The following is a 16,306-nucleotide window of genomic DNA, read 5'->3' as shown; positions in this document are numbered from 1 at the left end:
CTGTTCCCAATTGTTAATACGCAATAGATTGCCTAGCACAATTTTTTTGTATATCTGTATATTCAATAAAGTTTCTTTTTTGCACATTTCATATGTTTTTGTGATTTTGATCCTTCTTAATTTGGTAGATTGGAAAAAAAAATTTCAAGAATAATATTAGTATTTTACAGAATATTTACAGTTTACCTATCATCTATCTCATATAGTACACTATGCTTCAAGGATGTGTGCAAACAGATATATTGTCACATTAACTCTATGGCTTCCTCTAGCGGCTGATAATGTGAAAAGCAAGGGGAGGAGGTGCAAGCTTTTCCATTCTCTCTCTCTTTTTCAGCCAATAATGAGCGTCTGCCCCCTTTTGAACTGCACATATTGTCTGACTGGAAACAAAGGTATAAATATAACCCGAGGGGCAGGCAGAGAAGCATCAGCATAGTATCTGTCTGGTTTCTTTCAAAGGCAGAACAGCAGAAGCAACAACAACTGATGCAGCCAAGAAGCTGTCAGGTTGCATCTCTCCACACTTCTCCATGGCTTGTTTAGGTAAGTGTCACTGTTCTGTAGACAACAGGAGGCACAACAGTATCTTGTACAACATCTTGAAGAATGAGGAGCACAATGAATCTCATAAAGGCAGGAAAGAAGAGCACACAGGAGGGTATGGACAAGGCTGTTCCTGTGGATCTCAGAAGAAAGTCAGTCTTAAGAGCCCCCAGGTCACCTGCAAGGCTGCCTCAGCTGTGCTAGTGAAAACCTTAAGGTTTGTCAAGAGCCTGCCCTGCTTCCAGGAGCTACCCATGGCTGACCAGCTACTGTTGGTCAGGAGCTGCTGGGCTCCTCTGCTGGTGCTGGGACTTGCACAGGACAAGGTAGATTTTGAGACTGTTGAAACATCAGAGCCCAGTATGTTGCAAAGGATTTTAACGAACAGACAAGGAGCAGAGAAGAAGCAGCAACAAGAACATCAAGAGACTCTACTACTTGGAAATAATCTGCAGCAGCAGCATAAAGTCACACAACTGCCAGCAGCCTCAGAGATCAGGTGGATCAAAGAATTCCTAGAGAAATGCTGGAGCCTGGGGATTAGCAACAAAGAATATGCCTATCTAAAAGGGATTGTACTATTTAATCCAGGTAAATATAGTCTCAAACTTTCCAAATATAAACTATTTATCCATCAAGCAAGGAGAGAACTGTTATTGCTGCAATGTACCGTTGAGCAGATGTAGCAGAGCTGAACTCTTTGGATTATCAGAAAGCAAGAGGTTCACTGCAACCCTATATAAAACAACAATAGTACGTAATGCTGATATCACAATGAGCTGTAACAATTACAAACTCAGCTCTACTACAGGAACATATCCAGCACTGCTTCACCTATATTGATAACTTTATTAGTCCATGTGTTCATCTACTTATCATTTGTTGATTGACTTTAGATTTTAGAAGAGTCCACTTTAGTAAAGTTTATTTGTAATACTGTTTTTGTTGCATTTTTATTGTATTTATTAAGATGAGGAAATGCGATTCAGCATCTGAGCTGTGAGTGAAAAGAAGAATATTAGTTCCATTTTCCACACATGCACTGTTTAGCATTTTTCTACCTATTGACCTGACTAATAAGACAAGTAAATCCAAAATACAACTGCAATAAGTGTTGTGTTTTTAGTATGCTTTATAAATACATAGCAAATCCTTGTGTTAATGAACCATAGCCTATATCGATATACTCATAGCACTGTCTTGCATAATATCTATCTGAAAAAATGACTACGCGTTGATGAACATGTATGATCATTTATACTTAGTCATTACAAAAAGTGCAGATGAATCAGTCATTTATGCTAATCCAGGACAGCTTTGGTCCTTTTTGCTATAATTTATGATAATATCACAATATTTGACAAAATGTAGCAAATAACTGATATAACATGGTTCATGATAGAATCCTGATGGTAGATTCCCTTACAACTGCACATAGTAGTAAAGAGCAATGAGTCAAAGTTTACAAGGTACAAGCTATTGACTTAGTTATTGAAATACAAAGTTTCAATATGCCTTGTACCACCATTGCAAGTGTCATGAAGGCAGTCCCTTCATGTGCTGTGCCCTGGACTCTCTGGACTGAACATTTCAGAAACCCTTCCCCTGGGCTGTGAGTGATAGCTCTAGTGGTTTCTTGATTGGACGCTAGAGCCATCACTTACGAGCAGAAGGGATGGGGTTTAGGAGCGTTTAGTGCAGATGGCGTAGGGCACTACATGTGAAAGGATCACCTCCATGGCACTTGTAATCATCGCATGCAGCGTAGTAAATATTTTATTTCTGGCTTATGCAGTTAATATGAATATCAAGGGTTATGCGCTAGCTGCATTGCCGGTCACAAGTGTTGTCATTAGTTTTCAGGGGTCAAAACCATTGACTGACTCCTTTTAGAGTTTGCTACATTTGTGCAATGACTTTTGTTCATTTAGAGTGCATAGTAGTGAGTATCTTACTGCACTAGTGTTGGTAAATAGTGCTGTCTAGATCATCAGCTGGGGGTACATGTGCTCTAGCGAATATCTTGCACTGTCCTCCTGCTGTGCTTTTAGTAGGCAGCCCAGTGAATGATCTTGGGAGTACTTCTTTGAGTATTAATTTGAGGAACACTAGTTTTATAAAATGCATCAAGAAAGGAAAGGGCAACCAGCTCACCTCTCCTGTGCATATCCACCTACCCTAAGCTCAGATCCTGCATAGCCATGCAGTTATCACATAAAAATGGAAAGTTCATCCATAGTTGGCGGAACAAAACGCATTTTCATTGGAAATGATTAAAATCCACAGCAGCTTGACTCTCCATATGTATAAAAAGTAACAACTCTAAGGATAACATAGAGGTTTCTAATAACATCTACTAACTTTATTAGTATAGTAAACTCAAAGATATGTGGAAGCACAGCGACTTGTATTTCATACTGCCTACAATTCCTGCAATATAATAAACAGATGGGTTGCTTAAGTTATACAGCCTGATGCTAATAGACCTTTCTGTTAGTAAAGTATACACAAAATAAAACAAATATTTCATTAAATTGCATGCATAAAATGTGTATGTGGAAGTATAGATGTGATATCGGCTTGTGTTATCCACTATTTTACATGGAGGGAGAAGATTTTCTAATATTGTTTAGAGTGTCACTACTTATCTTTATTGTCCCTTTCATCTCATTCTCTAGCAGTGGAATATAATTGACTGTTTTCTTTATTTTGTATACACAGATTTGCCTGCATTGCACTGTGCTCAGTATATCCAAGGATTACAACAGGAAGCCCACCAAGCCTTAAACGAGCATGTGAAGATGGTCCAGAGATGGGATCACTCTAGATTTGCCAAACTAATTATTGTTTTGTCCTTGCTGAGATCCGTCAATGCCAACGCTATTGCAGAACTATTCTTTAGACCCATTATTGGCTCTGTGAATATGGCCGACATGTTATTAGAGATGCTGGGTGCAAAAATATAATTGTACCTCAACAACGGACGTTCATTTGAAGTGACACATTAATATAATAAGAAGTGTACATAATTCAAGCTTGACGAAGGGGCCAGATGCACAGAAGTCTAACCTGACCCCAAACTGTGTTCAGATTGGCTGCTTGGGTATAAGAATCTTGTATGTGCCCCAAAGTAGACTTTCTGTACAATATACTGTTTTCATGGTACAATTGTTTGCTTGACCTACTTGGTTTCTAACTTTCTCAATACACAGACGTCTACGCAAAGCATATATAGCATTTATAAAATACCATATTTACATACTGAAGTGCAATGCAGTTGCTATAGATGAATCATTATTGTCTTCAGAAAGCTCCATCATTGGCAATACATTTTTACTGGATTTGCAATATCTGGTATAATACATGGTATGTTTGCTTTGGCTATAACTGTACAAATACATTATGTGGATGTATTAGATTTTGGAGCCCAAGGTGAAATAGCTAAAACCAGCTTAGCATATTTTGTGTGCTAGTGCAAATCAATGGTAGTCAGTAGAAAGAGATACATACTGTGCCATTTGTGGTATGTTTGATGCATAAACTAATAAGGGCTAGGAGTGTATTTAAATTATTTGGTTGATCTTTTTTAAATATGCATACTGTTATATTAATAAAGAGTAGCAGACAAGCCATTTGCACTTATTGTAAAGGAGTAAGCCTATGTTATAGAGGGTCTATCTGCTCTCCTGATATGTCTGTTTTAGTAAATATACTCTTCGTGAAATAACAATTCTGGAGCATCTTTTATATAAAACTCTGTTATTCCTCCTGGAATGAAATAAATTGATAGCTGTGTGTTATAATTTCCCTTGTCAAATGAATGTGTAAGTTGAAAATGTCAATGAAACAAGTATGTATGGTGAGGAATGGTAATATTGTTACTTTATGGCGAAGAAAGTGTTTGCTAAACAGGCATGTCAGGAAAGCTGATGAGTCCTCTTGAAAGGAGTACTAAACTAGAAAATGCACAAAAATAATTTTTAAAAATCCTCCCTTAATCTTTTAACCTCTTATTCTTTCCTTTGATCTTATTTAATCTCATATTATAATTTAACCCTTTCCAATCCAATTTTAGATTCAGGGTTTCCTAAAAGGCTTTCTCTTTTTGCAGTTATACAACGGTGCCATCTGCTGGCTAAAGCCAGTGTGTGTGCACCAGAGAGGCTCTGACATCGGAGTGGCTGGCAGTAGACGGTAAAAATACCCTGTCGGATGTCTTCTGACATTGGAGCTGTACAAGCTTCAATCAGAATGTAGGAAGACATCAGACAGCGGATTGGAAAGTGTTAAACTGTGTGCCAGGAGATCCACCTTGTCCCTCTTCCTCCTCATTGTTCCATGTCTGGCTGTAAGACAACTGACTGCAACAGGAGCCTCCCCCCATCCTGTCTATAATAGGACAAAAAGATAATTAAGCCTCACCCCTTGATCAAGCACTGCCTCCTCAGACAGTCTCCCGTTGAAATGGGACAGATTAGCAGGAAACTAACTCCTGTGTTTTCTGCAGGGTTTCTTCAAGTTTTTTTCCATGAACATGCAGAAAATACTGCAGATTAACAAACAGATGGGGCAAGATTGTCTACAGTCATAATTTATTTCTAGGTTTAGTATTCGTTTAATGGCTCATATAGTGAGGAACACCTATGTGCATTTACAAACTACCACTTAGCCTTCGGCTTTTACTAAAACACTGTTGCTGTTTTAAGTGCAAGTTTTTTTTCCATAGCACACAATATATATTATTAGCACATACAGTATATAACTCCTGCTTCATCATTATTAACTGTATCTACTTCAAAAAGCCTCTCTGTGAGATGTTATTGCTTTATTGTGTCTTTGATTATCAACGCAAAACCTATGAAACTGTTTCAGTTATTGTGGTTTAAAGTATTGTAAAATATGTAACTTATTGTTTTTACAAAGACAATATTTTTTTATTTCAATAAAAGTATTCTTGAAAATGTTTTGCTGTTTGCTTTGATAAGTTCCCTTTTCTAACATCTGGGGCACTCTCACACACAGCGTCAGTAAAACACCATGATTTCCGAGCGCTGTCTGCTCTATTTTAGCATGTTTTCACACTTTTTAACGCCCCTTATCACCCATCAGAATGATGGGATGCATTAAAAAAGACTGTTAAATGCAGTAATATGTGTTCAAAAACAGCAATTAAAATTGCGGTAAAATGTCTCAAGCGCAGGTAGACGAGGCCCCATTGAAATCAATGGGAGCATTGTATCATGATTAATGCCGCAGCAATGGCAGTAAAAAGCGCATGTATGAGAGTGGCCTAAAAAAAAATCAATTTTCAAATTCTGTAGTCAGGAAAGCAGAGTTAATGGTAAATAGTGCTCTTCGATCAGAACAAAAGGCAGCAAACAAAGGTATATTCACATGGGTGATTTTTCCATCCAATTTTCAGACTGAAAAAATTGGTCCGAAATCGGATGGTAATAGAGAACGTGAATTTCAAAATTAATATTCACATATGCTTTTTTCAAACTCAAACACTCTGAGAAAATAAATTGCAGCATTTCGTGTTTTGGTGTGATCTGGTGATCTGTTTATTATAAGTGGTTGCTTTTGGCAAAAAGGGATTGTCCAAAGAAGGTACTGCATGACGTCTAGGATCAGCATTAATGATATACTACAGTGTGTGTAATAATATCTCTAAGGCTGCTTTAACATGGGGCAAATGATGCCTGACTGCTCATCCCAGTGATAATCATTCCTATGACTTTACACAGGAATGAGTGTTGCTGAGCGAATGGTGGCGGAGCGGTTGGCGATTGTTTCGGCTTGCATGCCCCCTATTCACAGTAAGCAGTTGTTCATAAGCAAACGGCTTCTCGTTTGTCATTAAGTTGCTGCATGCATCTACACTGAACAATAATTTTGCATATTTTCGCTGGATCGCGAGCATCCGAATGATGATTCCGCTGTGTAACAGCACCTTAATATGCATATCTTAGCCTGATGTGCTGCAGTTTGTTACCAAAATAACTCTGCCTTCATTTATATGCATTATGTACTACTTCACGCTATACCTTACACTCACTCATCATCACCACAGAAAGGTATCCCCGCACCACACTCTTATGAAAGCTGTCTAAAAGAAAATCTGTCTTTATTACACATAGCAACCTATCACAACAAAACTTTCATTTCTTATAATGGTGAGATAAAATGAAATTGGTGTTAAGATTTTCTTTTAGACAGTTTTTATGAGAGTATGCTGCCAAGCTAATTTCTGTGGCCCACCCTGTAAAACAAACTTCATGTTTGGGAATGTTTAATAATAATAATCTTTATTTATATGGCGCCAATATATTCCACAGCGCGTACAAAACATGGGAGAACAGATACAATAAACAAAGACATAAAAACCAGGGTTACATGTGTGGTGGAAGTCCAGTATTCCTATATTTTGGGCCTTGGCAGTAGACAGTTATCAATTTAACATTCTGTATACATACTTCTATCTTGCTACAAATATAGTTCATGACAGTTGTGCAATAAGTACTTCCTACATATGAAAGTATCTGTTTTTCATAACTCTGCTGACAAAGATGGAATTTAGCCCGTAACCAACATGTATAAATATATTTGACTGTCCAGCTGCATGCACTAATACGGAACTAGGAATCAGACATGGACAACCGCAGAAATTACCCAAGCAATTTTACTGGAAACGTATGCAAATAACATGGGAGGTTTGTGCAATTTATAGTTCATGATGTAACATCCAATCATATCGAAGGAACCCCACGTGGCTCCAAGACAACCCACTCATTTCATCCTGACCCTGATGGCCAATCACAGATGACCGGAGGATGGAAGAATTGCAAGATGCTTATCCAATAATTAAACAATACGTTGTATGCATGTAATCTTTGGACTGCCCAGATGGGCGGATTTGTTAAACTCTTAAAATAGGCTACACGCCGATCATTAAAGTTAGAATTGAGGAAGCTAGGCATGCTGAACCCCGTGTCAGTGTGAAAAACTTCTTATGCGCATTATCAATTCAGAATTAATATGGAGGGCTGTAAACATTCCAAATTGAGTAAGCCGTAATTCCGCAAAGGAAATCTACGACAGTGGCACCCCAGATGGGACTGTGATCGACAGGTTCCATAGAATTCGGACAGAAGACACGGACATATGCGACCTTGGACTTGGTGGGCCCAAAATATCATCAGAACACGGTGAGATAAATTAATTATCTATACCTGTGTGGCTAAGTTCAGGCTCGCCCATGTGCCGTGCCAGGCCGAATGATTTGGACCCGATCGACAGGTACTTCTTTAAGTCTCGATCACATGATAAGAACCTGTCATAAGATATAAAGGAATGTTTACATGCCTGTCGTTTTGAGAGTACTGGTTGGTTGGCAAGGTCAGTGAATTGCTTTAAGGGAGAGGAAGTCCCCGCAGGGGCCCCCTGCTCGGGTCAGGTTTGGAGTCTAAAACCTTAGAGTCAGGGGGGCCTGACGGAGTAGTTTGACTAGGTGGTCCTGCTCTGGTCAGGTTTGGAGTCTAAAGCCTTAGAGACAGGAAACGGTCAAACGTCTGGACAGGCAACGCTGCTCCGTTAGAGTCTGGTAATAGACCTAGGAGGGGGGCCTGCCAGACAGTATCCCGAGGGGCAGTTTAGACCAAACCAGCCGTACTGGTGCTCCGTCTAATTGTCTGTCTACTTGTGTGTGTCCACAAATATTTGTTTATTGTTTAAATGTCCACGAGTAGATCCCTCCGTCTGAGGGTAGATTGATAAACTGTGTAGCGACAGAAATGCTAGAGACTCTAGGGCGGGGCATACTGTGTCCGGCGTCTGAGGAGACTTCTATAATCATGAATTTGGCAGCCATGATTGAAATTGCAAGGCAGCAAACAATGAGCCAAGGTTAATTCTTACACCCTCCAGAAAAGTGTGGAAGGGGTGGAGAGTCAAGTTATCATTGATTAATCAAGCAATCTTTCTGTGTGTCCTACCTATATAAAGTTAGTGTGCTTGTTTGTTGTGTAGAGCTAATCCTGCTGAGTTGTTATATAGGAATAGTTTGTTTGTTGGTCATATAGAATTAGTATCAGTCCTGCTAAACTGTAAGAAGGGAGTGTTAGCAATGAGAATGCATTGGCTGGGTTATAGCCAAGATAATGCACCGTACACAGCGGCGGCTGTGGGTTTGGACTTTATAGGTTAGGTTGCGTTATTGGATCCCTTCTAGTAAAAGACAGACTACTAAACTGTGTTGTCTTTGAATTGTTAAACGTTAATAATAGCATAGAAGTATAGGCTTATGCCCGTAAGTGTGTTTGGAGAAAGAAAGAAAAAAAAAAAAGCTGCTAACTACATTTAAAAAGAGGAAGTGGAACTCTTAATAGAAGCGGAGCAATTCCTGTGCTGTAATAAATAACTACTGTTGGATGTTAAAACTACTGCGGATGGCTTGTTATGTAACCTAATCCTTCAGACAAATACATCCGTCATACAAATGTAAAAAGTTGTATGCCACTCACATCCTGAGGGGGCTCTTAAGAATACAGACTGCGTAGCCCACCAAATCCCAATACACCGTGCCCACAAGAAAATACGTCTATGTTTGCCAAGTCCCCAATAGGTGTTTAGTCCCCAATTCAATTGTAACCACCGCTGTGACAGAAGTTACAACATAATCTATGTGATTTATGCATTAGACGTTAGAATTTCTCTAAGTGTCAGAAAAGAGGAAGTGAAGGTGGGCTGCAATGGCGTCTGTATTAATATACAAAGACACCAGCTTAGTGAATAGAGAGAATTGCAGTACATTACCAATCAGATGGAGATGCCCGGCATCTAAGACTGCATCTGCCCGGTCGCCGGAAGTCTGACAAAAATTGTTGTAAAAGTGAAAATTAGCCACGTACTCCCGTTATCTCCCTTATAATCCTGTCGCTGGGCTGTCACATGAGTAAGAGACCTAAAAAGAGGAAGTTACTTGCCCTGTAGTCCCAGCACAAGTAACGTAGATTCACAGACAATATAAAATAAATAAATAAACTACAGTAGAGAAGCCAAGGAATAGGAAACAAGCAGGTAACGATAAGGCCAGGTATCCACAGGATTGACCCGTAATTTGTAAAATGTAAATTGTGTGGTGCATAAGACTTTATCTTTATTGAGTTGTGATGTGTACCCATGGACTGCCAAACATTGAATGAGGGAATAAGGAAGTAAGTGATTAGCCACACTCAGAGGGGTGGAGCTAGATGATGCAAGAACACGTCTCTTATCCAAGGAGGGGGTAAGAATCATAGATAGCCAGAAGAAAAAGTTTTGTTTTTTCTCCTGTCTCAAACTCAGCTTTCCACGGTTCCTGACAAATTATGGGACACCTGCAAGACAGGCATAGGGAAATTGAATGTATCGACCATGATAATATATACGAGACCCAGATACACACCCCTGGGTCAAACAGTATCCCCCTAGATAATAAAAAAAAAAAAAAAAAAAAAAAGGGGAGTGAAGGGTCAGCCACACATGTTAGGTGCTGTGTGCTGATGCTTTGGAAAAAACTGCCAACCGGCCACAATTTCACTGTTAATTTCTCTTGCAGAAGGCTGTAAGGCCTGGAGGCCTCCAAAGACTAACCAAGTTCTGCAGGCCATACCTGTACTTACACCCGTTGCCAAATTCCGCACCTTTCTGGGCCTTGTTTCATACTGCCGCCTATATGACAGTATTGACACAAAAGCACGAAGGACAACCACAGCCATGAGGGTGGATCCAGTGACTTGAGGAGCTCCCTCACCTGCTTTTGCGATGGCAGCAGTACAGGCAATGGTTGACAAATCTTCTAAGTTGGTATTGGACTACCCCCTAGTGGTCCACACGCCAAATGACACCCAGAACATACTCATGCAAGTGCAACCCAAGCACTTAGCTCTGGCCTATTAGATCCGGCTACAATGTGCTCTTTCCATGCCTCCCCCAATATTGCTCTGAGCTTCCCAATGTTGTAATACCTTGAATCCGGCTACTCTTCTTTTAATCAGGTATTCCTGGGGGGAGGGGAGGCATAGGTGATTTGAGTATGGCGGATCAGCTATTTTTTAAATAGCATTATTGTAGTGATGTACACACTGTTAATGATGCATATTTTGAGTTTTCTTTTGTAGATGGTATCAGGGTGAGGATTGATGATTCCGAACCAGATATGCAGAGGTCACACAACAAGATGTCCTAAACGCAGAAGCTCTGCCTCCGCATGTCTCAGGGCAAGAAGCGGAACCGGAGGCCCTCACTGGGGCGTGTGGAGTGGTAGAAGGTAAGTCGGCAACTTTTTACACTGACTCCTGGAATGCATTTGGCATAGCTCATGATTATGGCCCAATATGGAAGGCCAGACAGCTTGTTATCTCAGTAGGACAGCCAATTAAGAATGGTGCAGCGGTGCAGAGTCTCATGGAAACCCTACTACTACTACCTGGCAATGGAGAATCCACACCGATTTCTACAACGGAGAAGCGAGAGATGACTCCCTCGCCGACAACACAGCAAAGGCAGCGGCCCTCAAGCCGTGGAAGAAAGAAGAATAGATACTGACAGCATGAGTCAGTGATAAGACTTTGGACTTTGATAAAACCTTTGGACTTTGATAAAACCTTTGGACTTTGATAAAAACTTTGAACTTTGATAAAAACTTTGGACTTTGATATGTCAAGGACTTTACAGTTACAAGTCAACGAGGAAAGAAAGCAGATGGGCTAAAATACGGGAGCGACAGCACAGGACGGCGTATGGCGAACAATCAACAGAACTTGCCTACAGAGGTCCCTGTTCCCCATGATGGCCCAGCTGGTATACAGAATCAAAAGCAGCGATGACAGCGACACTGAACAAGAATGGGTGACACCTGGGTTCTCTGTAGCTGCTGCATCATTTGTCCAGTTAGCATGATCTTTGCCATATGCGAGTCCGGACAGAAGTAAGGTGGCCATATAACACTTGCCTTGACCACTCTACCCATTTCAGAGATTGCCAATTTGACCACATTCAGCTCACACCTGTTGGGGAGTATGAACATGTGCTTGTTGTTGCTCGAGTCTTTTTCAGGTTGGAGGCCCACCCGGATACTAAGGTAAATGAGCAGATAACCACACAGAAATTCATGAATGAGGTAATCTGCAGATATGGGGTACCAGAAGTAATTGAGTCGAACAAAGGTACACACTTTACAGGTGAAATAATGCAACACATCATGTCTGTTTTGGGTATATTTCAGGCTTTTCACACACCCTACCATCCACGGAGTAGGGGGAAAGTAGATACGAAAGGCAATAGAGAAAATGGGTAAATTTTGAATTGAGTGTCTTTCATTAGTTTTTCTTTTTCTTAGGAGGATACATGCCACAGTAGCTGAATTTGGGGAATGATTTTCTTGTTAATTTTGTCATAGGCCTCTCCAAGGAATTGTTAGTAATGCATTCTGCAGTCTCTGCTTTTCCCCAGGTCCTACAGATGAGTGTCACAATCTAAAACCAGGTGACAGGGTCTATGTGGAAAAGTTTAAGAGAGAAACCCTGTTTGAAGGTCCCTACCAGATGTTGTTCACCACCCCAACTGCAGTCAAGCTCAAAGGAAAACCCACTTGGATCCACACTTCGCACTGAAAAAACTAATGATCCTTACATGCTATAATGTGGTACAATTCCTCTAACACACACCTTTGACTACTGTACACTAGCCCCCTGTTTCAGAACAAATTAATACAATCAAATGTGCAATATGAAGCCTACACTGAGGGTGAGAATCTAACACTGCATCGTGCTAAGAGAGACGTTGACGCTCCAGGTGGTAACTTTGATCCACATGTACACATAGATGTAATAGGAGTGCCAAGGGGGGAGCGAGATTAATTTAATTCTAGAGATCAGGTTAAAGCAGGTTTTGATTCCTCATTTGCTTTTGTCACTGTTAATAATAATGTAGATTGGATGAATTATATCTCTTACAATGAGCAGAGGTTTGTAAACTACACCAGAGATGCTTTGCAAGGGTTAGCTAACCAGTTAGGGCCCACTGCATCCATGGCGTTCCAAAATAGAGTGGCCGTGGATATGATTTTCGCAGGAAGAGGTGGGGTATGTAATTTCCTGTACGTGTATTCTCCCTTTAATGTGACCAATGTTTCCCTTGTTTGAAAAAGATGAAGAGCCAGTTCCGATAATGCCAACCAGGTACGTTACCAGAAGAATGGAGAAATGTACCAGTACTGCGCCTGCCTCAGTCTCATAAGATGGACTGTCAGTGGACTTCCCATTTGCCTAGGGAAAGTGCAGAAGACCTTAGGTTCCGGCGAGGGCACACCCTGTGGGGTGTTAACTCGTACAGATAGAGGGTATGGATGCCCGGAAATAAGCCCAGGGAATCCATGGCCTCCTTCTGAGGTGAGGTAGGGATCCCTCCCCTTTTAGGAGTAGGGACTTACGGGCAGTGGGAAAACCCTGACGCAAGGGTGAGGGGAACTGGACGTGTTCACCATTAGGACTATCTCCAGGAGGGACATTGGTGTGGGTGAAGATTAAGGAGTCCCACGCCGTGCGTACCTGTGCACGCTATTAGTATTGTAACATTATGCTAGAGCGAGAAGAGAGGCTCCTGGTGATAGTTTTGATTTACACGTATACATTGACATCATAGGATAGCCAAGGGGGGTACCTGACAAGTTTTAAAAATTAGAGACCAAGTTAAAACTAGATTCGAGTCCATTTTTCCGATCATTAGGGTAAATAAATGTTGACTGGATTAATTATGTTTATTATAATTAACAGCGGTTTATAAATTATACTAGAGACGCCTTATAGGGACTAGTCGACCAATAGGACCTACCTCGACTACGACTTTTCAAAATAGAATGGCACTAGGTACGATTTTAGCCAAAAAAGGGAGTGTCTGTAAGATGATAGGGGAGACTTGTACCTACATTCCAGACAAAACGTGACCCACAGGTAAAAACGCAGTTGCCATTAAGAAGCTGACCGCACTAACTAAAAAGAGCTAACCTTAGTCTGTTTTCCTCAGTTAGGTACCTAACAGGAGAAGGAAAAAATATAGAAAAATAGGTTTTGGAACATTGTGTATTTAGAACACTGTGATAGGGTTTTGCTAAGACTTTGCTTTATTTTATCTGCAGTGCACTCTGCTTATGTCCACGCAACATGCCGGTGTTACAACGCCCCTGGTCCTGTTACCTTGCCGCCTCTGGAAAAGGGAAGTGGGAATAATCAGCTTGTAGCTCTTTCCTTCGAGACTAATATATATGATAATGCACTTACTAATAAGACAGGGGTTCAGTCATGTTGATCAGTCATTAGATAGTCCTGACTTTGCACTCTTGTTGATGAATCGAGGTAACGTCAAGAAGGCGGGGTTCTATACAAGTTATGCAGAGTTTACCTGAAATAGTGAAAGTCACACCTCTCCTAACCTGATTATATTTGTCACCTTTATAGTCATTCTAATTTCTGTTTGTCGTTGCATACAGTGTATTCCGACCCTGATGACTGCCTGGTCCACCTGTCCCACTACGACGTCCAACAAAAAGCCCACTGTCAGCGCAACCGTCGTCATCATGGATCCAGAATGTGATGATGTCGAACCATCCTATACCCCCATGGCAGTAGTAGGCCCAGTCGTCTACAAAACAATGCGAGTCTAGGGTCAGCGGTGGGGGATTGGGGTGGGACGGAGCAGGGCGAGTTTAGTGAAACAGATAGTTTCAAGGGGGGTCTGTGGTGGAAGTCCAGTATTCCTATATTTTGGGCCTTGGCAGTAGACAGTTATCAATTTAACATTCTGTATACATACTTCTATCTTGCTACAAATATAGTTCATGACAGTTGTGCAATAAGTACTTCCTACATATGAAAGTATCTGTTTTTCATAACTCTGCTGACAAAGATGGAATTTAGCCCGTAACCAACATGTATAAATATATTTGACTGTCCAGCTGCATGCACTAATACGGAACTAGGAATCAGACATGGACAACCGCAGAAATTACCCAAGCAATTTTACTGGAAACGTATGCAAATAACATGGGAGGTTTGTGCAATTTATAGTTCATGATGTAACATCCAATCATATCGAAGGAACCCCACGTGGCTCCAAGACAACCCACTCATTTCATCCTGACCCTGATGGCCAATCACAGATGACCGGAGGATGGAAGAATTGCAAGATGCTTATCCAATAATTAAACAATACGTTGTATGCATGTAATCTTTGGACTGCCCAGATGGGCGGATTTGTTAAACTCTTAAAATAGGCTACACGCCGATCATTAAAGTTAGAATTGAGGAAGCTAGGCATGCTGAACCCCGTGTCAGTGTGAAAAACTTCTTATGCGCATTATCAATTCAGAATTAATATGGAGGGCTGTAAACATTCCAAATTGAGTAAGCCGTAATTCCGCAAAGGAAATCTACGACACATGTATTAGTTGATTGATGGAAACAGTAGCGGTGAGGGGCTCCAACGAGCTTACATACTACAAATAATAGGGTGATGCAGAAGGTAAAGGGGGTGGTAATGTCCATGGTATGGCGAGGTGGAGAATGGGGGATGCTATACTCATAGACAATGGTCAGACCTAAGCCATGTGGTGGCTGAATCGGTATGACTGCAGGGGGTGGTTGATTTAGGCTAGCAGGGACATATTTTAATTACATATACTAAGAATAAACTAAAAGCCTGTAGAGGCTTTTGATAAAATTCTGCCAGTCTCCACAAAAAATAGGCAAGTGGGCTAACACAGAAAGTGACCTCTACGTTTGTTTGCCTTGGGTATTTTGTATATTTGAAATAGCTGACACCTTTATATTCTAATTATTATTCCTAACCCCACTGAATAATTTTCCTGAGCATGAATATTTTCCAGTTTTTATTTTATATCACATCAAGTCCTTGTGAAACATATAAGACTCAAGGTTCACAGCCGACAGTGTCTCCATCACCATCCCCCACACGAGGTGTCTAGAGGGTATTCTTTCATGCTAGACCTTGTGACAGAACCAGACTGGTCCACGCTGGACCTCAGGCTCCCAGTCCCAATACTGCTGCTGCCTCTCTCACTGGCTGGCAGCCAGCATTCCCCTGAGTGTGGCAGGAGCTCATACTTGTATGTTACTTCCTGCCACACACACGTGTTCTCTCTCATCTCTAGTATCTGAATTCTTGTTTACAGCCTCCTATTGCAGTACCTGTCGTGGGACAGGCTTTCTGATAGTCTTCCAATGTTTGAAGATTCTAGTAACATTTTTAAATCCTTGACACAGAACAAAAGAGAATGATACACATAAGCTTTCAATTGGATACAGCAATATGTGATTTCCAAAGCCTTTAAGGGGATCCATCAATAGAGATGATCAATTAGGGGAAAAATTGTCTTGTGCGGGTATTAGGACAATTACACGAAAATCATCGTCAGTCAGGGCGGTCAATTCGGACTCTTATTAGAGTTAATGGGAGAAAAAATTGGATTCACTAATTTGACCTCCAGTAGGCCCCCAATGCAACCAAAGCCACCCAAATAGCATGGGAATACAGCCACACATCTAGGGAACACTGTTCTGTTCTCAAAAATTGCTCAAAATAGTGTACAGTGTTGTAAGGGTCAATCACAGCACAGGAGTGTCACTGAAAACAAAAGAAGGCCCACATAGGGTCTCCTAGATAAAAAAAAATTGTGCCAAGGATGGCCCCAGGCATGTTGCTT

At 40.9% G+C, this 16,306-nt stretch overlaps 1 protein-coding gene and 1 long non-coding RNA gene across 2 annotated transcripts; both read left to right on the top strand.

Annotated features, from left to right (window-relative positions):
• The first annotated feature begins 443 nt into the window (after nt 1-443).
• On the top strand, nt 444-3,768 carry NR0B1 (nuclear receptor subfamily 0 group B member 1). The gene is made up of 2 exons (XM_066598629.1): nt 444-1,137; nt 3,268-3,768. Exons 1-2 carry the CDS (start codon nt 534-536, stop codon nt 3,510-3,512), a joined length of 849 nt encoding a protein of 282 aa, XP_066454726.1. The 5' UTR covers nt 444-533; the 3' UTR covers nt 3,513-3,768.
• A 5,798-nt stretch (nt 3,769-9,566) lies between these two features.
• LOC136625569 (uncharacterized) lies at nt 9,567-14,907 on the top strand. The gene is made up of 2 exons (XR_010792560.1): nt 9,567-10,692; nt 10,784-14,907. It is a non-coding gene; the product is annotated as an uncharacterized lncRNA (long non-coding RNA).
• Nucleotides 14,908-16,306: the final 1,399 nt, after the last annotated feature.

The sequence above is a fragment of the Eleutherodactylus coqui genome, chromosome 4 (genome assembly GCF_035609145.1).
Source record: "Eleutherodactylus coqui strain aEleCoq1 chromosome 4, aEleCoq1.hap1, whole genome shotgun sequence".
NCBI classification, from domain to species: domain Eukaryota; kingdom Metazoa; phylum Chordata; class Amphibia; order Anura; family Eleutherodactylidae; genus Eleutherodactylus; species Eleutherodactylus coqui.
Note: the sequence above shows the minus strand (reverse complement) of the source record. Positions and strands in the feature narration are given on the sequence as shown.

What these genes read in the sequence shown, in the direction of transcription:
- NR0B1 (XM_066598629.1), top strand. Translation starts at nt 534, where the DNA reads ATGGCTTGTTTAGGTAAGTGTCACTGTTCTGTAGACAACAGGAGGCAC. An exon ending in GATTGTACTATTTAATCCAG is followed by an intron (nt 1,138 to 3,267) that starts GTAAATATAGTC and finishes TTGTATACACAG; the next exon opens with ATTTGCCTGCATTGCACTGT.